This window comes from Erpetoichthys calabaricus, chromosome 17, assembly GCF_900747795.2.
Source record: "Erpetoichthys calabaricus chromosome 17, fErpCal1.3, whole genome shotgun sequence".
NCBI classification, from domain to species: domain Eukaryota; kingdom Metazoa; phylum Chordata; class Cladistia; order Polypteriformes; family Polypteridae; genus Erpetoichthys; species Erpetoichthys calabaricus.
In genome coordinates, this window is record NC_041410.2 from 92,062,030 (window position 1) to 92,085,295 (window position 23,266).

Here is a 23,266-nt window from a genome sequence, read left to right on the forward strand (position 1 = left end):
GGCCCAATTTCATCTTAATCCGGCCCTGGCCACATTCCATGATTCTGCAGAAAACCCAGCTTGTTGGGGTTGGGTTCCTCTGACGTCATTTTCGCCGTGGTGACACGTCAAGTACGGCATAATCCAGCCTTTAGCCTCTGGCATTCTCGCTGTCCGCATTCTCTACTGCATTATCGGAGTATTAGGGTAGAAATAACCCTTCATTTAGCTTAATTACGACCCCAAAGTACATGTAGGGATGCCGGCACTTCTTCAAAGACCCAGGAGAAGCCACGAAGTGCTTACCGTCAGATATCAGATGTATTCAACAGTCTGGGTACAGCAAAAGAGAAGGTCCTGGCACCCATCGGCCTGAGGTAAGGAGTTCGGCCAGTCAGTAAACCTGCAGTTGAAAATCGCAACGAACGAACTGGAGTAGAGGGATGGAGGAGGTTGGTGGTGTAACTGGGGGCCAACTTCTGGAAAGCTTTAAAACGTGAGGAGAAGGTTTTTGAAGTTAACACAAAACACCACGGGAGGCCAATGGAAACGAATAAGGCACTGTGGTCTGCTAGCTTGGTGTGTGTGTGATGATCCTGACGGCAGAGTTTTGAAAACACATATATTATGTATATCTACTCTATATATATATAAAATCCTAAGCCTAAAAGTCAACGATTTTATGTGACTTTTTTATGTCATGTTTTTTGTCATGCTTTAAATCATATTATATATATATATATATATATATATATATATATATATATATATATATATATATATACACATATACATATATACATTGTGCCAAGAGATTTAACCATACCTGGGGCCGGAAATAAAAGACAAAATAGTAGTACAGCTGCTGTACCGGCTTTTAAATGTTTGAAGCGCTGCATGAGATGAAGATCACATGGCATGGCAGCAGCACGCAATCCAGCAGCTAATCGAGCAAAGAGGAAGTAAAAAAAAAAAAACTGTATGTGTTTCCCATTGTATCCCCTCTTAAGAGGGGGTTTCAGAGGAGCAACCGCGTCTCCTTGGGGTGCGTTCAGCCACACTCTTCACGACGCGACAGGCAGAGACGCAAAGTGGCTGGGCCAGGGGTTGGCGAGCGAAGCAAGCAGGGGGGGAACCCCCTAGTGTATATTTTATATATATATATATATGGAAGAGAAGGTCTGTGATACGGTTTGCATATTTGCAGCTGGAGATCCACAAAGGGAGAAAAAAATGAATCACGTATCAAAGTAGTTTCTATTCCTGAGCTTTCAACCTCTGCCAGGGGTCTTCATCAGAGGATAATGCTTAGACTTACAAGAATCAAAGGCACTATATAGCAACACATAAAGGTGGCGGGGAGGGGGGGGGGACTAGGGGGGTGCCCTAGGTGACTAAGTCAGTATGATTGGGGGTGGGGGGGGGGGGTTGTATAGTTTAATTAATGTGTATATGTTCTTCTTAAGTTAGCATATGCTGGATTTATGTCCAAGTGTCTGTTGATGGCGTTTTCATCTGATAGCCAAGACTCGGCCAACTCTCTGGCACTTTTTGTACTGGCCTTAAATTTTACTTTTACGTTGTCCCAGTTGAATGTGTGTCCTGTTGATTTAGTATGTGCATATATCAAAGATAGTGCGTCCTTTCTTCTGACGGCATTGCGATGTTCCTGCACACGTGTTGAGATACTTTTTGAAGTTTGTCCTATGTATACCGCTGAGCAAGAATTGCATGGGATACTATAAACTGCGTTTCGTGTTTCTGCTGTCGATTTCTTGTTTTTGGCATTAAAGAGGACTGTGCGCAGATTGTTTGTGGGTTTGTGTGCTATTCTGACACCCCACTTGGTCAGGATGCGCACTGTACCTTCTGACACCTTGTGGTGATAACGGAGTGAGTGCCAGGTGGGGTGGGGGTTCTGATTTAAGTTGATTGTTTGCCGAGTTATGTGGCGTCTCCTGTGTTAGCTCCGATTAATGAATGTTTTTGAGTATCCGTTTGAGGTGAAAAGGTGGAAGAGATAGCGTCTCTCATTAATTTTTGTTTCCTTAGTATTACAATGAGTGTGGACTCATATATATATATATATATATATATATATATATATATATATATATATAAAACCACAGGGGGTGCCACAGAGCCCCAAAACCCAACCGCACAGGCACAAGTCCTCAATAAAACCGTAAGGTTTATTATTAACAAATATCTTACAAAAGTCTTCTTTAACAATATTGTACCACCAAATGATGACTCTTTCTATTCTATCTCTCTTTTTTCTTCTCCACTCCTCTCAGGCGAGTGTTACCCCATCTACTCTCCCGGCTCCAACTCGCCTGGATGTGGCAGAGTGACTCCTTTTGTACCCGGGAGTACTTCTTGTGCTAAGGCATAGCCCAATTAAAGTACTTCTGGGTCAATAGGAAGTCTTACAAAGTAGGGATCACTAATCCCAATAGCTCCCTCTGGCAGCCCCCATGGAACCCAACCAGGCTGCCTCATGGGACTACAACTCCCATTATGCCTTGTGGGTATTTGTGTGGGAATCCATGGTCTGGGTGTGCTGCCATCTAGTGTATCAGGGAAGCCACTGTTCTGAATACAGCGTCTGTCCCCCATTCGTTAATTACATTGGCCCCCTGGGCGGGTAAATGAGCCATGCCCTGTCCCTGTTGGGACACCAGCCCATATATATATATATATATATATATATATATATATATATATATATATATATATATATATATATATATATACACACACACTATACATATTGTGGAGAGCAGCCCGGACACAGACAGGCAGACACTGATGGTTTACAACCACACACACGTTTATTCATATTTACGCAACTATTTACAAAAGTACCCCACACACAACCCAGTGCCCCTGCACCAAGCACCCTCAGTCCAGGGCTCTCACAATGGCTTCCTTCACCGCCTCCACTCCTCTCCTCTGAGCTCTGTCCTCTTCCACCCAACTCCAGCTGACGAATGGAGGGAGGCGGCCCCTTTAATGCTCACCCAGACGTGCTCCAGGTGCCTCCCGATGAGCTTCCTGCGGCATTTCCTGGTATGGAGGAAGTGCTGCACTAGCACTCGGAAGCACTCCGGGTGTCCCTGGTTTTCTTTCCGCCAGCACCTCTGGGTGTGGCGGAAGAGCTTACATCCAGGGCTTTTCAGGCATCTGGGCGCCCCCTGGCGGTGACCACGGGCCCCTATAGAGTTGAGCTTCCATGCTTTGTTCCCGTGGTCCCCATACAAACCAGGGCGGCTGCCCTCTCATGGTCCAGAGGAGGCGTAGTCTCTCTTCCAGTCCTTCCAGGTGTCCCGGCTGGGTGCCGCCTCCAGCCGCTCACCACAATATATTTATATATATATATATTGTGAAGGACAGCCGGGTCCCATGCCTGACAGGGACGCCCCTGCTGCATCTGTTCCGGGGGAGCAGCCATGGTCACCTCAATACCTCCCCCCGGGACGCTTGGTGGCAGCCTCCCTGGCAGCCTATGATTCCCCAACCCGGCGCATGGCTCCATGGGAGATGGAGTCCTCCACAGCCTGGTTGGGGGCTCGGATGGCCGCCAGGGGGAGCTGCATGGAGTCAGCAGCCTGGCTGGTCATATCTTCAGCCCCACCCGGAAGGGCAATTAGGACCAGGTGGCCAAGCAACTGGAACGCTTCCGGGTGGGGTATAAAAAGGGCCAGCCACCATCACTCGAGAGAGCCAGAGTCGGGAGGAGGAGGACTAAGCCTGAGGAGAAGGAGTGGTGGTGGTAGTAAAGAAAGGAAGAGAAGAAGTGTGGTTTGTGTGCTATTGAAGTGCTTGTGGGACTGTGTTGGGCCTGTGGGACACGGGGAAGGCGTGCCCCACGGCTGAAGAAAAATAAAGGAGTGTGCTTTATTGAAGTACGTGCCTCTGTCTGAGTCTGTGCCGGGTCAGGCACTATATAGCGTCTATATTACAATATATATATATATATATATGCAGTATACACACACACACACAAAGACAGCTGCATCGGTGAGGCAGATGAGCCCATTAGGTTTCTTCTTTCCAGATCCTTCAGTCAAATCAAATGTCTCACCAGGTGGCTCCTGTTTATTAGACTGTTGCTGCAGAAGGGTCTACCCGGCTAGGACTCCACATTTAATAACCACGCTCCTCTAATGCTGATCCAAGCTCCTTGTTACACACACACACACGTTTGGCCTGATTTGACCTGATGCAGTTAGGCAGTTTTTATGAGAATGTTTATTACAGCATTTAAGTGGAACTACTTTATGTGCGCTCTGCTGCCAGCGACCTCGGCTTTGAGCTAAGAGTAGTCATTCTGTATAAGACGTCCAGCACTAATTAGAGACACGGTGTCACACGGTCTGGGATGGGCCTGGCTTTACTCAAAGCTGACTAATCATCTTGAGAGGTCAATCGGACATAAAGATGCCGGGAGCTTTACTGTTACTGCATTGCAAGGCTCAGATCACCACACTATGACCTTCAGGGCCATTCTGCTGGGTCTACAGGGTTTAGCTTTAAGGAGAATCCCTGAAGATGAGGGTAAGACCCAGCAGAGTTACCCATCTGTTTGCAGTGCTCCCTACCTCTGTCTGCCCCTCCACATGATTCTGACATGGACGCCAAGTGTATATGCAATCATAATAAAGAGAATGTGCAGAAGTCAGAACCAGCAGTGGACAGCCACCTACCATTAAGATCAATCATCTGGGTTTCCCCATTCTGGGACCCCAAACCCTTAACCTTGTCCTGCAACCTCTAAGATGTTTAATTTGAATAAAAGAAGAAAACAAAAAAAGATAACTGGTTCCGAAGCCAACCCCAGAAAGGTGTTGCTTTTCCATCAGCTTATCCGTTTAGGGTTGTGGAGGACTGCAGCATTTGCCATAATGTCCTGACCTTCTTATACCATCTGAGGGTCACCCTGTTTTGTGTGCTGCACACAGTCAGGATTTTCTGCCCCCTAGTGGCTCCTGCATTTCTACTTTGGCATACACAGAACTTCTCTCCATTGCTGCCAGGGCTGCTCTCTCTTTCTGTCCTGGAAGTTGCCTTTTGGACTAAATAAACTTCTCTGCCAACCTTTAGATTCACACATACATATTTGGTTGGCACTTTTATCCAAAGCGACTTACACCATTTGAAATATGATTGGTTACATTTCTTTTGTTTGTCCAATTGGAGCACAGGCAGGTGAAGTGAACTGCTTGTGTCAGTAGTGGGATTAATGGCAAATCACCTCAAGGTTTGAAGCCCACTACACCACATGGCAACCTCCTGCCAGCTGGGCACACCTCTTCACACCAAAGAGAATAAAATTTCCCACAAACATTAGGAAGTTTTTCTTCACACTTAGAACCAGAGACAAATGGAATAAGTGACCAAGTAGTGGTGTGGTGGACAGTAGAACTTTGGGGACCTTCAAAGCTTAATTTGATGCAATTTTGGAGGAACTGAGTGGACAGGACTGGCGAGCCTTAGTGGCACGTTCTCCTCTAATGGGGCGGTCATGTGATTTCTTATGGATATTAGTCCATCTTGGTCAAATTGACATTAATACGAGGTCATTTAGTTCCGAAAACACTTTCCCGAGATGTACATGCCGATCTCTGTCTGAACGTCATCTGCCGGAAGCTTCCAGAAAGTTTGGACAGCTCATGAGTTCTCCTAAATGCAGTCATTTCCTAAATTTAGGACAATTGGTCAAACACATTTACCCCCATAATTCTAAGAGTAGGACTAAATTTATGTCACCGTTTTTTCTGAGGACCACTTTCCTTCTCTGAGACTCGATAAATACGGGTGCCGAATTGAGATCTTTGTGTTAAAGGTTCAAGGCCATTAGCCAGCTGACTGTAAAAAGTGTAAAAAAAATTAATAAAAAAACACCAATCATATATCGCAGGCAGCGATTCGTTAGATTTGTGACGTTTCCGGACCACCACTATAAATACGAGAGCAGCACCGATTCAATTCATCTCTCAGCTGGATAAACTACAAAAACAAAACGTTTTGTGTCCGTTAGCTTAATTCACTTTGGTTTTGACTTTTGTCTTTAATTTTTCGATTCCACTTCATTTGCTCGATTTTTGTCTTGTGTTTCTTATCTCCTGGTCAATCAATTCTCTCATAATAATCAACCGGAGACTCCATTTCTCAACAGTAGATGTCCTAAGTGGCTCTCACGTGTCTTTCTTTGTTTTGTAATATTTTGTGAATTTCCCACCCACTCCTTTGTTTCTTCTCTTTGTATTTTGTCCCAGCCCCTTCTGCCCCCGCCCCCCTATCATTTAATGTGGGCCTTCACTCGTCTCTGCTGAGGAATCACCAAGCCTGTCCCCTCCCCATCCCATAGCTGACATGGACTTAGGATGCTAGGAATTACAAGCATTGACTAAAGGGCCCATTGCTGATCGAGCTGTCTACCTGTAACTGGGTGTCTGGCATGGTGGCACATGCTGCCAGTTACATTCTGGAAAACAAAATCAAAACTCATTCACAATTCTCAAGCACCCAAATAAGAAGCTGAATTAAATTACTTTTAATCAGACCCACGCAAGTAGCTTCTGATTGATAGACTACCTACAGGACCCTCGGTGAGCCTCCATGAGCCAAGGTGAGTGGGCAGGAAGGGCGAGATGTACGCGCGTGGATGAATAATGATGGTGGTCATGGCCGGAGGTTCTAAAATGCTTAAGAGCTTAACATGCTTGTGCTGCTTCTGTCTACTGCAACATACAAAGGCATATCATGTGATTTTGCAGGGGCTGTTGGGTGGGCTCCATCAAGACTGGAAGTGAGCACAACACAAAGGAGAACCTAACGGTTGTTGTTCAATTCCCGCTTTGTCAGCTATTCTTCATAATTTAAGCACTAAGAGCTTTCCACCTTGAACTAACGAGGACGAGTCAGACGTGAAAGCGTTCATGGTAACAACCCAGCAATTCTGCAATCTAATTAGACCCAAAAAGAACAAATTCTTGACTCATGAGAGCAGAGACATCAATAGACCAACAGGCCATGTCAAATCAACGTTTATACGAGGTCATTCCGAAAACACTTTCCCAAGATGTACGTGCCGATCTCTGCCTGAACGTCATCAGCCGGAAGCTTCTAGAAAGTTAGAACAGCTCACGAGTTCTCCTAAATACTGGTGATGTTAGGAAAATTGGTCAAATGTGTTTACCCTCATAATTCCAAATTTACGTCACCAGTTTTTCTGAGGACCGCTTTCCTTCTCTGAGAGTCTTGATAAATATGGCCACCGAATCGAGATCCTTGGGGTTAAAGGTTCAAGGCCTTCCCCACTAATGCTATCTTTTAGTCCTACTGTCTAATTTTTGTTTCTGTTGTCTGATGCCATTTTGTTATTAGGCCCACCGAATGTCTTATTCAGGGATCAAAAGGTTCACCATGACCTTGAAATCTACATGATAAAGTTTTGTCTTGGCCGTCTGAGTTAGCCGTTCTCTTTCTTCTTTCTCATCTTCACTTCCACCATGAAATCTTCATGAAAAAGGTGACGTGACTTACCGTCATTAATCACTGCTGTCCAGTGGCCTTTCTTTTTACTTCCTTGTCCCTCGTGTGACTGGCACTGCTGGTCACGGAAGGTGGGACCTCCTTTGCGACAAGGTGGGCCTTCGCAGACTTCATGCTCAACACTTGCCTTAGGACAGTGCTTCCCACCTGGGCCCGGTCTAAGGAAACAGAGCAACATGGGAAGAACAAAAGAAAAATGTAATGAGAGCGGCTGGGGGAAAAAATGGAGAACGACGACTGTTGTGGAGATGTTGTACAGGGGATTCCGAAAGGACTGAGACCCCCTTTACTATAGATTTAATCTGAAATGGATACATTTGCCATTTTTGCCCATCAACCTACACTCGATAACCCATAATGACACAGTCAGGGCACATTTTTTTAGAAGAGTTTGCAAACAAATCAAAAACTGAAATCTCTCATTCCTAGTAGTATTCTCCAGATTGTGCTCAGGTCCATCCCATTTGCCTTTATTCTCCTTGAGATGTTTCTAGAACTCAACTGCAGTCCACTTACAGCAAACTGAATTGATTGGACGTCGTTTAGCATGGCGCACACGTGTGTAACTGTGTAGAGAAGGTCCCATAAATTCACACTGCCAGTCAGGACACAAACCCAACCATGAGATCCAAGGAGCTCGCGGTAGATCTCCATGATGAACACATGGTGAGGTGTACATTAGGGCAAGGAGACAAAACCATTTCTAAAGCTTTGAGTGCTTCATGGAGCACAGTGACCTCCAGAATTGTGAAATGGGAGAAAATTGGAGCCACCAGGACTCAAGAAGGGTCTTCGTGAAGGAGACAATTAGATCAAGAACCCAACGAAACCCTCTAACACAGCGGTTCTCAAACTTTCGTATTTCGCGCCCCACCTTTTCTACCTGGAATAATTCTGCACCCCCTGCATAATATAAGATAGATGAGAATAACCCATGATACAACTAACAAAGGTATGATACTTGTGCGGTGTCGTGGTATCCTATCATTTTTATTTCCATAAGATTTGCATGTGTTCGGGTAACTTCGATGAAATATTTGCAATTTATTTTTTTTTTTAAGCGCTTTAATAACTGTTAAAATGCCTTGTGTGGTTTTTGGTAGTAATTCTAATCCCAAAAACAAAGAATAAATTATTTATTCTTATTTAATTACTTTTTTATGTAAAGAAACGATTAAATGTGTTTTAATTTTTAAAAATGTCGTAAACGAGGACACCGATGAAGTCAATCTGTGCGAGACGAACATATTTTCGTCCGACAAATATTATACCACTGTTAGTTGTATCATCAAAATAACCCAATACGCAGTAAATTATTTAACTCAATTTGGCAATATTGGCTACGCTGCCAATGTGGTGCAGTTGTGCCTCATTATCACCTGATCTACTGTTACCTGAATGTTTGTGGCAGATACCGATACATCTCGAACTTTAAAGCAGACACATATTAGTCATTAGATGCCTTAGAAATGTTATATTTTAATTTTAGTTATAATGCATTCATCGTGATTATATCCTTGCAAATTTAAATTTGAAATAAAAATGTACTGCGGTGGGTTGGCACCCTTCCCGGGATTGGTTCCTGCCTTGTGCCCTGTGTTGGCTGGGATTGGCTCCAGCAGACCCCCGTGACCCTGTGTTCGGATTCAGCGGGTTGGAAAATGGATGGATGGATGGAAATAAAAATGTAAAAAATTAGTTTTGATGTCTTGTTCATTTATTCGACGCACCCCCTGGTACAGCTTCAGCACCCCCCCAGGGGGGCGTGTCCCACAGTTTGAGAACCGCTGCTCTAACATACCTTCTGCTCAGATTGTAGAGCCTGTCAGACACACTCCATCAATCAGGGGTTTGTGGTAGAGTGAACACTCTGGACTAAGACAGTTTATAGGATTACGAGCGCACGTCCAGAGCTCTTTTCTACCTTCTGGCCACCCGCCTATTATACAGGGTGATTCAAAAAGATTCATCCGATTTCAAAATGATTTATTTCACTGGTAAATCATTAAAAAAGTGAGCGTAAAGTTTATTTTGTAATTTAACTTGGGAGCTTCGCCCCCTACTCGCTTCGCTCACCAACCCCGCGGCCTGTTCTATGCGGTAACCGCTTTGCGATTCTGCCACTCGCGTATGGGGATGTGGATGTACAATTTAAACAGATTTTTATTTTCATGGGAATTGTTACATGTGCATCAACGTGACGTATAACTGCCCGTGAGTGAATTTTGTTTCTTTCTCTCTATTAAATAAAACGACTTTTTCGAACGTTTGGCTCTGAGATTTGTTAATTGTCTTTGCAAAAGCTATTCTAATGGGAAACTGTTAACGTTTTAAATACGAATGGCATATCAAGATCTCCTTTGGGGTCTAATGTTACCCCCTGAAGATGTACTACATTATCTTTGTCGGATACATCCTTCTTTCAGCAGTAATTCGTGCGGTGGAAGACCGAACAGTGTTAACGGTTGTAGATATTCTTCAGGATATTGTAAGTTGATGTTTTCATCTTCACCACCATCTGTTTCAGTGCAGAGTCTATTGATACACATTTAACCGTGTAACCGATCGTCAATTTTGGTGTAAATTCGTTTGACTTCCTCGTTTCTCTGTGCTAGGATTGCCCGTGTACTCATTTTTTCTGTTGATAACCCTTCATGATGAAATTCTTCAATAAGATTTGGACATAATACGTCTTCATTAATTGGGAACTTACAGTAAAGTGAGGAAAACGTTAACATTTATAAGAGCTGAGAGAGTGTGAGATGAATGAGAGGTGAGAGGATCGTGGTCTTGTTTGAAAATGTTTGAGAGGAGGGCGGGACTTGAAAAAATCTCAAGGCAAAAGTCTTGTCTCGCGGGACTTTAAAAAAAATCTTTTCCAAAAAGTCTCGTCTCGTCGAAGGATTTTTTAATATAATAGAGAGACAAGTGCTCAATATGACCTCCCGCTGCTGTACGGACAACATCAACGTGATAAGTCAAATTCATCCCGTACTCGATTGAGCATGTCGGGTGTCACTGTACTCACGGCTGTTTCGGTACGGTTTCAAAGATCATCCCATGTTGTTGGGAGTGGTGGCACATAAACAGAATCCTTAATGTCCCCCTCCCTCCCCCCAAAAAAGTCACACGGTGTGAGATCTGGTGATCTTGGGGGCCAGAAATGGAGTGCAAAAGTGTGGGCTCCTCTACGGCCAATCCAGCGATTAGGTCAGCTCTTTGTTGAGAAACGCTTGAACTTCCCAGTGAAGTGAGCCATCTTCCATTGACAGTCAGAAACTCTATGACCCCCCTCTTTCAATTGGTATGTGATTGGTTCCTGGGCGCCTCACGGTTGTAAAAATATGGCACTTAATCTTTTTTGAATCACCCTGTATTATGCCCTGGCACATGTAAGATGCTAGATGGCTGCTAAGGACTCCCACATGTGGGTAGATGAGATCCTGCTGTGTCCTACAGAATGATGTCCAAGAAGCTGCAATTGACTTTTGCCACAATAAATAAAATAGACAGCTCAGAGTCGCAGTGGTTCCAAAACTGCCAGGACAGCCCCATGGGGTTTTTGTGGTGGCAGCCGTAACCCCAGTTCTGAATCCAGTGCCAGCCCGGCATGTCGTCTGAATTGATGAATCCCACAAACTGTGTGTGGAGATTAGTTAGGCCAAGACTGGCAGACAGGGAGAAGGGCAGTAAGAGAAAGGACTGGCGGTGAGATGGGCGAGGTCTTCTAAAGTTCTAGAGGGCACAGTATGACACCATATTTAGGCAGACTCTCTTGCTACTTAACTTGTTCATCCCTGCCTTGTGTTTTAATTTAATTAAAACGTCTTTTGGATGGCTTTGTTCCAGGTCAGGGTGGTACACAGAAGTTACCACTGCTCCAGTATGTGATGCCAAGCTTCTGCCCAAAGCCTCATTGAATCATAGACAGGGCTGCTTCCTAAGCTAATGGGTACCAGCTGCAGCCTGAAGACCTCCACTTACTTTGATGTGACCCAAATAAGAAGAGAGGGACACTCACGGAGGATTGTCGCATTTCCTCTGCCTGAATCGGACTCCGGTCCCACACGTCCTGCTGCACATGCTCCAGGAACTCCAAGTGCTCCAGTCACCATCCACGTGCTGCGGAATGGGGGTCTTACTGACACAGTCTCCGGCTCGACACCACTGAAATAAAACAAACCGGAGTGAGCTCAGAAAGGTTCAGCCAAAATCGGACGCCGAGTTGATGACCTATACTTGGATCACATTTAAGACATGAATGGGGTCATCAAAACCCTAGAGAAGAAAACAAATAAGGTCACGGAGAGCTGGCAGGAATGAGTTAAAATGCCTCCTGGCCACCAGAGGGTAGTATGGACCATCTGGGATCATATTAAAGGTGGCCTGGTCAGGAGCTCACTGTTTACTTCCATCCTGACCTGCCTGTGAATGGAGCTACTGGACCTAGAAGCTGCCTAACAAAACCTGGGCCTTTAAGGGGCTGGAAAGTCTCAGAAGTGCAGTGGCTAGCAGGGGCGATGACCCCAAGATGCTACGGACCCACCACTGATCAGGCTGTGTGGAACAAAATTCACAAAAAGAGCATGCAAAGTTCACACAAAGTGTTTTTCCCACCACAGGAACTAATGAATTTGTGGTCCCTGGCCCGTTGCTTGTGTTGCGTTCCCACCACGTAGTAAGAATTGCAACCGTCATGCAAAACAGGTGATTGTCACATACCGTATGCGCATCAGAGGATCTCCTCGAGGTATGTGATAAGCGGCCTCGCCGAGAGGGGGCGCAGTCACTAACATTCTCTTCTCCTTCTCTGCCCGCCCAGTGAGGGCACCTGGCCCCGCCCCTTTCTGTGATATAAGCAGCCCGGCTGTCCCAAAGGAGGCATCTTCTGCAATCATAACCATTCGCCAGATGGAGTTGCAGTAAATGACCCTCAATTCTGCAGTGAGGACCCAAATCCATTTTTGTTGTTATTTGCCCAATGGGCTGCTTATACAGACGACCATACAGGTTTGTTTATTTTGGACTGCATTCGATTAAATGGGACAACCACTATTGGGGTCCCAATTTTTTAAATCTTTCGTTCTGCGACCTGTGATTCCTGCCCCCAGCCCCAGTGACGTATAATGAATGATGAGATGTGAAGTTAGATGCGTTCGGGAGTTCAACGTGGAACCCTCTTACAACTTGATTCAGGGTGGCGTATGGCACGGTGCGAAGTGTGTCATGATCGGCAGTTCACGAAGGACCCCTGCACCTTACTGCGTGATTGTGACTTCACAGGAGAGATTATTGCTTCGATGCGGTCCCCCAAGTAGACAGTTATGAAGACTGATGGGCTGCGAAGTGCCGATAACTCCTAACTTGTGGTCAACCAATCAGCACCATTTATCACCTGAGCCCCACCCACAATATAATACCCTGGAGGAGGAGCTGAAAAAATGTCACCATTAGGTCTTTGAGTGAATTCATTTGGTATTTTCTACATCTTGAATGCTGTCTCGTCTGCACCACTAGGGGGTGTGACATGTGGGAAATCGGCGGGATGGGATAAAAGGTCAGCAAGGGGTTCTTTTCGTGATCCGATCCATGGACACAAACCTCCTCGTAAATAAATAATACGTAAAAGAAGCCCTTTGTTAACTGTGCGTCTCGCAGGTTTCGTTTGGTTTGACCTCTTTGCCTGTTTTCTCGACTTTGATTCTATTCTCTCTCTAAACACTTCTCCTGTTTAGCTCAGGAAATACAACACGTATCCATTTCTCGGCAGGTTCGCAATTGCGAAATTGCCTTGCGAAGCAAATATTAGCGTCAAATTTTGTGAAACTGTAAGCAAAACGAAAATGTGCCTGTTTGACTCATCTCTACATACACCCCCTAAGAAAATGAGGAAACGTTATCCTAAGAATTTACACCAGAACAGCAACTGCACACAAAGGGAAAGGATAACCCAAAAACCACAGTGCACTATCTGCCAAAGTAGACGGGAATGGGTCGAAAAGGACTTGGAAACGGACGGAAATTACGAGAATTGGACGAACGATCACAGGATCAGGATGAACGAGTACCGGAAGAATAGTAAACAAAGTCGAGCAAACGTCAAAGCCGGAAATTTCAGTAAATCGTGATAATCTGTCTCCAAAGTTTACGCCACCCTCTACAGCTCCTCTGGTTGCATCCCACCGGGCAGAGATCCTGTGGCAGACCCAGGATGTCCAGGCTGGATTATATTTCTTATCTGGCTTGAGATACCTGGGAATTCCCCAGGAAGAGCTGGAATCTGGAACTGTGGACATGGCAGTCTGGGCTGACCCGCATGTCCTGCTGCCACCGCGACCAACACTAGGAAAAGCAGACTGAGGTGATGAAGAAGAGCAAATAAAAAGGAAAACTCATCTAAGCCAGGGATGAAACTTGGGCTCTTCCTTAACACAAGTGTGGAAAAAAACATTTGGAATAAATCTTACAATGTTTAGCTACGATTGGAGTGGAAGGGTCACTATGAGCGCCCTCTCCTGTTCCTACAGCTACACAACTCCACCCAGCCATCAATTCTGAAAGAGCGGCAGCCCAGTCGACAGGCATCGCTACGGACTTGATAAAAGGTCGGCAGCTCGTGCTCCTCGATAACATGATTGCCATCACCGTGTCAGGCAGACAGTCAAAGCAAGTGACAGGTTAGTGACTCGGCTCACTCACAGCCCAAACCGACCGTGAAATCCGAGTTAACCCCTGTGAACCGGCAAAGTGAAAGGCCTGAAGGCAAACTGGTGAGACCTTGAGATGTGAGAACCTCTGAGGATTTTCTGAGTTGTTATTAATGCCATATGTGCAGAACAAGGAAAGATTTCCAACCGGTGATCCAAACGCAGAGTTTCTCAAAATGACTTGGCTTAGGAAGGCTAATAAACTGACAAAACTGGCAGGGACTCTTGGTGTTTAATAATTGTCACCGTCTTGGAGAGTTGTTGTTTTTTGGAAATTTTTTTGTGTATTTGGCCATCTAAAAGAGAAAACGCAGTCCCTGAAAATGATGGGGTGTGTTTGTGAGGATTCATAGTTCAGACTCAGTTATGGGATGCTCTCTGGACCCCCTGGAGGTAGTGAAGGAGGGGATAAAATCAAAACAAAACTGAGTGCCATTATGAACAACACTGCACATCCTCTCCCTGAAGCACCAACACTGAGGACTTTCAGCCAACAAATTCTTCAGCAGAGGTGTGTCAAGAAACACGACTGGGGGGTCCTTTATACCAACAGCAATACGTCTGTATAGCGCCTCACTGGGACTGCTCTCTTTTCTTTGGCCAAGTCAGAAGTTTTTCTTTTTTTTATAGCTTTCCTCTTTTTCTTTTTAAAGGCAGATTTTCCACTTGGAACAAATAAAGTAATATCAATTATAGTGCCTTTCTCTCTCTATCTATCTATCTATCTCTCATTATATAGCACCTTTCATATCTATCTATCTATCTTTCATTATAGGGCACCTATCATATCTATCTATCTGTCCATCTATCCTATATAATGCCATTCTTGTTAATCAAAATTTTTAATCTTGCCTACTATAGCATTTATCTATCTAGTTTATCTTTAATAAAATGCCATTCTTGCCATTCTATCTGTTTGTCTGTCTGTCTATTTGTCTTTCTATCATATATTTAATAAAATTCCTTTTTGTCAGTTTATTTAAATTTTTAAAATCTAAAAAAGTTATCTTGCCTACTACACCATCTATCTACTGTATCTTTAATAATATGTCATTCTTGCCAATTTATCTAAAATTTTAATCCTGCCAACTATACCATCTATCTATCTAACTTATATAATGCCATTCTTGTTTATCTAAATTTTTAATCTTGCCTACTACACCATCTATCTGTCTACTGTATCTTTAATATGTCATTCTTGCCAATTTATGTAATATTTTAATCCTGCCAACTATACCATCTATCTATCTATCTATCCATCCATCCTATATAATGCCATTCTTGTTTATCTAAATTTTTTTATCTTGCCTACTACACCATCTATCTATCTACTGTATCTGTAATAAAATGTCATTCTTGCCATTCTGTTTGTCTGTCTATCTACTTGTCTAGCTATCATATATTTAATAAAATGCCTTTCTTGTCAGTTAATCTAAATTTTTAATCTTGCCTTCTATACCATTTGTCTGTCTGTCTGCCTGTCTATCTATCGTATGTTTTATAAAATGCCTCTCTTGTCAATGTATTTAAAGTTTTAATCTTGCCTGTTACACTATCTATCTATCCATCAGTCAAACAGTGCTTTACACATCTGTCTGTTACAAGGTGTCTTTCATGTATTTTTATTATATAGTGCCTTTGAAAATGCTGGGCTATTGTGGATGAAAAGCAAAAACTGAGACAAATCTCTGGATTTTTAAATGAAAACGTGGCAGTGTGGACGTGGCCTCAGTGGGTAAGCAGTGTTCTCTATTATCTCAAATTAGAAAAAAAATCAAATTCTTTCTTAGAGGGTTAGTCCAAAACTTTTTTTTTTTTTTTTTTTAATATGGCAAGAATTCATTAATACCCTTTTAGAATAAGCACACTGAGCTTGTGATTGACTCTGTAATGTGTTTAACTGTTTAATCATCTCTTCTTTGTCTTATGTGTGGGGATTGAATATTTATTCATTTATGTTTTTTGGCTTTTTTCTGTTCTTTTTTCTTTGTCATTTTATTTTTCCTTTGTTTTTATTGTAATTAATTTTTGTAAGTGGTTGTATCTGGTATGTTGTTATAATATATTTGATCTGTTGCATGCCATTGTAATGTTCAGGTTACAAAACATTAAATGTTTAAAATTCCTGACTCTCTTTTATTTTTTTTTTTCCTATTAATTAGCCTTTTTTCCGGCATACTTGGCTTCCTTAATTGTCTCCTAATTGTTGAGGAATGCAGCCGTAGTAATCAAAAAGGTCACTGCGTGTTTTGTGAAATTGTTAAAAGCGTTTTCTGGACTGAGAAGTGCAGCAGAGACGTTTACTATTTCTATTTGTGTTTGACTTGAACTTCTGACCTCCTTGACAGCAGCAGCTAACCACATAACTCAGGACGTGTTGGCAGACAGAAGGCAGACAAGTCGAGTGGGCAAAAATGAAAGGGTGGCCTAGCGATGTTGAAAGGTGAAAACCTTAAACGGTATGAGGGCCATCTTCTGCACACTTAAAAGAGAAGCTTTCAACCCGTTGGATACCTTTGTGCCTGCACACCTCACTCTGCGACGAAGACACTCGATCAGGAGGGGTCTGGGGGTGTTCATCTTGATAGATAGATAGATAGATAGATAGATAGATAGATAGATAGATAGATAGATAGATAGATAGATAGATAGATAGATAGATAGATAGATAGACAGACAGACAGACAGACAGACAGACAGACAGACAGACAGACAGACAGACAGACAGACAGACAGACAGACAGACAGACAGACAGACAGACAGATAGATAGATAGATAGATAGATAGATCTGAACTCCAGTTATATTACCTTAGCACACTGAAAGCCACTCACAGTGGTTGTATGAACATTAGAGCACTCCAGACGAGAACAGGCCATTCAGCCCAACAAAGCTCGCCTGTCCTCTCCACTTATTTCTTCCAAAAAAACATCAAGTCAAGTTTTGAAAGTCCCCAACATCTTACTGTCTACCACACTACTTGGTCGCTTATTCCATGTGTCTATCACTCTTTGTGTAAAGAAAAACTTCCTAATGTTTGTACGAAATTTACCCTTCACAAGTTTCCAGCTGTGTCCCCGTGTTCTTGATGAACTCATTTTAAAGTCACCGTCTTGATCCACTGGACTAATTCCCTTCATAATTTTAAACAATTCAATCATGTCACCTCTTAATCTTCTTTTGCTTAAACTGTAAAGGCTCAGCTCTTTTAATCTTTCCTCATAATTTAACCCCTGTAGCCCTGAATCAGCCTCGTTGCTCTTCTCTGGACCTATTCCAGTGCTGTTATGTCCTTTTGTAGCCTGGAGACCAAAACTGCACAATGGACTCCAGATGAGGCCTCACCAGTGTGTTATAAAGCTTGAGCAGAACCTCCTGTGACTTGTACTCCACACATCAAGGTGCTATATAACCTGATATTCTGTTAGCCTTCTTAATGGCTTCTGAACATTGTCGGGAAGTCGATAGCTTAGAGTCCACTACAACTCCTAAATCCTTCTCATGAGGTGGACTCTCAATTTTCTGACCGCCCATTGTGTATTCAAACCTCACATTTTTACTTCCTATGTGTAATTCTTTACATTTACTGACATTAAATTTCATTTGCCACAAATCTGCCCAAGCCTGTCTGCTATCCAAGTCCTTCTGTAATGATATAACGGATTCCAAATTATCTGCTAATCCACCTATCTTGGTATCATCTGCAAACTTAACCAGCTTGTTCTTTATATTCCTATCTAAATCATTTATATATATTAAAAATATCAGCGGCCCCTGCATTGCCCCCTGCTTATCACCACTCTTAACATCGGCCAATTCTGATGAGGTTCCTCGCACCATCACCCTCTGCTTCCGGTGTCTGAGCCAATTCTGCACCCATCTACACTCCACATCCTGAACTGCCACTTCTTTTAGTTTGATGCCCACCCTCTCACGTGGCACCTTATCAAATGCTTTCTGAAAGTCCACATCACTAATATCATGAGCTCCACTCTGGTTGTATCCTTTTGTTGCCTCCTCATAGAATTCCAGCATGTTAGTAAAACACGACCTCCCTCTTCTAACCCCACACTGACTCTTCCTAATAACTCCTGTCCTTGCCAGGTGTTGCTCAATCTTATCCTTAATAATTCCTTCCATTAATTTTCCTGTGATGCATGTTAAGCTTACTGGCCTATAGTTGCTTGGATCTGTTTGGTATGGCGGACTCACAGCTCAGACTCCACTGTTGAAAACTCAGGTGGCTAAGGTCTTCTATGAGAAGGACTTAGGAGTGGCTTCTGATCACTGTCGGGAAGTCAATAGCTTGGAATCCACTACGACTCCTAAATCCTTCTCATAAGGTGGACTCTCAATTTTCCAACCGCCCATTGTGTATTCAAACCTCACATTTTTATTTCTTATGTGTAATTCTTTACATTTACTGACACTAAATTTCATCTTCCACAAATCTGCCCAAGCCTGTCTGCTGTCCAAGTCCTTCTGTAATGATATAACGGATTCCAAATTATCTGCTAATCCACCTATCTTGGTATCATCTGTAAACTTAACCAGCTTGTTACTTATATTCCTATCTAAATCATTTCTAGATATTAAAAATATCAGCGGCCCCTGCACTGCCCCCTGCTGGTCAACACTCTTAACATCAGCCAATTCTAATGAGGTTCCTCACACCCTCATCACCCTCTGCTTCTGGTGTCAAAGCCAATTCTGCACACATCTACACTCCACACCCTGAACTGCCACTTCTTTTAGTTTGATGCCCACCCTCTCACGTGGCACCTTATCAAATGCTTTCTGAAAGTCCACATCAATAATATCATGAGCTCCACTCTGATCATATTCTTTTGTTGCCTCCTCATAGAATTCCAGCATGTTGGTAAACCACGACCTCCCTCTTCTGACCCCACACTGACTCTTCATGATAACTCCTGTCCTTGCCAGGTGTTGCTCACTCTTATCCTTAATAATTCCTTCCATTCATTTTCCTCTGGTGCAGGTTACGCTTACTGGCCTCTAGTTGCTTGGATCTGCCCTGTCACCCATTTTCTATAATGGGATGATATTTGCCATTTTCCAGTCCTTTGGAATCTCTCCAGTGCACATTGACTTCCTAAAAGGGTTTCTATCTGTACTCACTAACCTCCTTAAGAACCCGAACTATTATCTGCTCCTGGTGATTTGTTTGATTTCAGCCTATTTCATCTGAGCAGCTCTTCTCCCTCTACAATTTCCAAATCCCTCAGTCCCTCCTTAGTAGTCCCTGTTACTGCTCTGAGGTTATCCACTTGCTCACTTGTGAAGACCTCAGAAAAATGTAAGTTTAGGGCATCCACTATTTCATTGTCTGTGTCTTTTAATTCCCCTTTACTATTTCTGATGCACTTGTTTGCACGTTCCTTCAGCTTCTTTCAGTTTTTGAAGTGTTGATAAGCTCCCTTGTCACCACGCACTGAGGACGGCCACTTCCGGCATCGTCCTTCACGTCGTCCCTTCCGTGTCTCGAGAGAGCAAGCGAGCGTACCACCCCCGTTACTCATTAGCTACGACTCACGGCAGCGCTACCATCAGCCTTATTAAGCCATTCGATCGTTTCCACAGCACTTTTCCCAAGTTTCGCACAAAATTTAATTGCCACTCTCAGCTCCTCCATGACGACGATGACATGGCGAAAGATCTTCACTTGCGAAACAAGTTTTGTACTCACGGACCACTGAATGAAAACCGTCGAAGCCTGGTCTCGTGTTACATGAAGCGCAGTACTATGTCGTTGCAGTGCTGGCCCCCCAGATGAAAACCACTCGTCTAAAAACGTTTGGGTGGCGCCTTGACTGTGTGAAAGGACAATGCTAGGGAATGAACCGAAAGCAAATGAATGACATTAAGTGACGTTAATGCAGTTCCAAAAACAAGAAGTAATCAGCAACAGGACAACCGCACTAAATTCTAACAGCTTGCTTTTTGTGGGCGTTCTTTGATTATTTATTGAATTTCCAAATTTTGTTTGGAGTTTCTTGGATATTTAGCTTTGTTACTATATTTATTATTTATAATATACTATTTTTGTCCTTTTTCATGTGTGTTCATTCGACAGCTAAACTCCCACCTGCAGATAGCGAGCTTTAAATGTCACTTTTCCCAGGTGGCTTATGGCCTTTACGCTCTACTTTATAAATCTTTATGCCCACCGGACTGACATGTCACCTTATCTGCGCCACATTCGGTGCCATCCAGAGGAGGGTCCAACTTAGTCTTGCATGAAGTGTCTCCTTCCACCAAACACCAGAGTCCTGAGCACATCAGGTGCTGCAATGAAAAGGAAAAAGGAAAGAAAAAATAATAATAAATGCAATGAACAAAACAGACAGGAAAACTTGATAAGTGGTTGGGGGGGATGACAAAAGGGGGCAAATTAAAATGATTCCCTGTGAGTGGGACTACTGGGCACAACAAAAAGACAACAATGAAGAACGTGCAGGAGGACTGACGCTAGAGATGGCCGTGGCTGGTTCTTCCCATAATGCATTGTCCCAGGAGCTCCCCTAGTCAACCAGCCATGGCGTCCAAAGAAGTTCCATCAAGACCGAATGGCACCTTCTCCCCACCGAGCCCATCTTCACTCTACAAAGCTTTAACAGACACAAGAACATCGGGTGCGTCTCGTAGGTCTGAGCCCAAACTCAAAATACCATCGCCATCGCTGCTGGCTTCACCACGGAGGAGAACTCGCCCGATGACTACTCACATCACTTCCCGTCACGACGCCATCCGCGCCGCCACAGGAAGTCCCTCATCATTCAGGACCTGACCTCCGAGCAGAGCGGATCTCCTCCGAGAGGAAGGCATCTACAGGCTTCCGCAGGCCGCCGCATTGTCAGCTCTGACGTATTTTCAAAATTTTGCAATTGCCTTGCGCTTATTCAGACCGGGTATTAAAATGGGGCAACCTGTGGTACCCCGAACCTTTGTCCGTTTTTGTTCCCTTTGTTAACAAGTCACTTTACAAATTCAGTGACCAGCTGACCTTTTAGTGGTGCATTGCTTTGCAATTTGGCTCTGAGGCTAGGGGTCGAATCCCATAAATGCCATTAGGGACTCTGCTCTGTTGGGCCCTTGAGCAATGCCCTTAAACCTGCAATTGCTGAGCGCTTTGAGTAGTGAGAAAAGCGCTATATAAATACAAAGAATTATTATTATTAATTTGTGGTTACGTACAAAGTTTAAGCGCACTTCACATCTGCGGTTGCCTGTATGTTGTGGGCTTGAATCTGCACACAGCCGGCGAGGAGTATGAGAGGCGCTACATGTAAAGGTAAAATGAATGGGACTGCAGTAGACAGAGAGATCGTGAAAGGCACCATATAACAGAGAGCCAGTTAGAACTTTACCTGTCTGTCAAATAACCGGTTTTTATATTTCTCTATCAAATTGCAGCATTCATGTCAAGTTTACTATATTTAGTGCCTTTCTATCTGTGGCTCTTGCCTGTTCTACAACACACTTAATAACGTCTTCTGGCTCCGAGTCCCCACAGTCAGCTTCAGAGCTTCACTCTGCTCACTTGTCCTCACATCCCCTCGCACTGCGAGAAGAGCGTTAATCAGTTCGGAAAAAACACTTGCTGTCACTTTGTCAAGACCCTTTTTTTTCCCTTTTTACTTCTTCACAGACTGACATCTAATACTTGGGCCCGAATGGAGCGAGAAGCAAAATGTTTACTTAATGAGAAATCTTCTGCCATTGCCAAGACCCAGCAGATGCTCAGCACTAATGTTTTTACTTCAGCACAGTGACCGACACCCGCGCCGCTTGCCAAATGGGAGGTCCACCAGACGCTGACATCATTTTACCGATGATTTCAAAATGCACACACATTTAGGGAAACTGACAGCGTTTAATTTAGGATGAAATGTAGGTAGGTACGTACGGTGTGACATTCAAAGGTGAGTAATTCATAAAGTGTGGACTGCTTACTCAACCCATTTACAGCGTTTGTGCCTCACACACCTTAGGGCCAATTATATCTATCTGTAAATGTGATAGATAGATAGATATAAAAGGCGCTATATCCAATTAATAGATATTAAATGCACTATATGATAGATAGATAGATAGATAGATAGATAGATAGATAGATAGATAGATAGATAGATAGATAGATAGATAGATAGATAGATAGATAGAAAAGGCGCTATATCCAATTAATAGATATTAAAGGCACTATATGATAGATAGATATATATAAAAGGTGCTATATCCAATTAATAGATATTAAAGGCACTATATGATAGATAGATAGATAGATAGATAGATAGATAGATAGATAGAAAAGGTGCTCTATCCAATTAATAGATATTAAAGGCACTATATGATAGATAGATAGATAGATAGATAGATAGATAGATAGATAGATAGATAGATAGATAGATAGATAGATAGATAGATAGAAAAGGTGCTATATCCAATTAATAGATATTAAAGGCACTATATGATAGATAGATATATAGAAAAGGCGCTATATCCAATTAATAGATATTAAAGGCACTATATGATAGATAGATATATATAAAAGGTGCTATATCCAATTAATAGATATTAAAGGCACTATATGATAGATAGATAGATAGATAGATAGATAGATAGATAGATAGATAGATAGATAGATAGATAGAAAAGGCGCTATATCCAATTAATAGATATTAAATGCACTATATGATAGATAGATAGATAGATAGATAGATAGATAGATAGATAGATAGATAGATAGATAGATAGATAGATAAAGGCGCTATATCCAATTAATAGATATTAAAGGCACTATATGATAGATATATAGAAAAGGCGCTATATCCAATTAATAGATATTAAAGGCACTATATGATGGATAGATATATATAAAAGGTGCTATATCCAATTAATAGATATTAAAGGCACTATATGATAGATAGATAGATAGATAGATAGATAGATAGATAGATAGATAGATAGATAGATAGATAGATAGTATAATATGTATATAG

At 42.9% G+C, this 23,266-nt stretch overlaps 1 protein-coding gene across 1 annotated transcript in view; it reads right to left on the reverse strand.

Annotated features, from left to right (window-relative positions):
- adamts17 (ADAM metallopeptidase with thrombospondin type 1 motif, 17) overlaps positions 1–23,266 on the reverse strand; it is a 207,133-nt gene that overhangs the window by 87,267 nt on the left and 96,600 nt on the right. The window contains exons 11-13 of the mRNA XM_028823153.2: positions 20,451–20,552; positions 11,561–11,706; positions 7,531–7,697 (exon numbers count right to left, since the gene is read on the reverse strand). Of these exons, the coding sequence (XP_028678986.1) occupies positions 7,531–7,697; positions 11,561–11,706; positions 20,451–20,552 (415 nt within the window). The remainder of the gene's footprint in view (positions 1–7,530; positions 7,698–11,560; positions 11,707–20,450; positions 20,553–23,266) is intronic.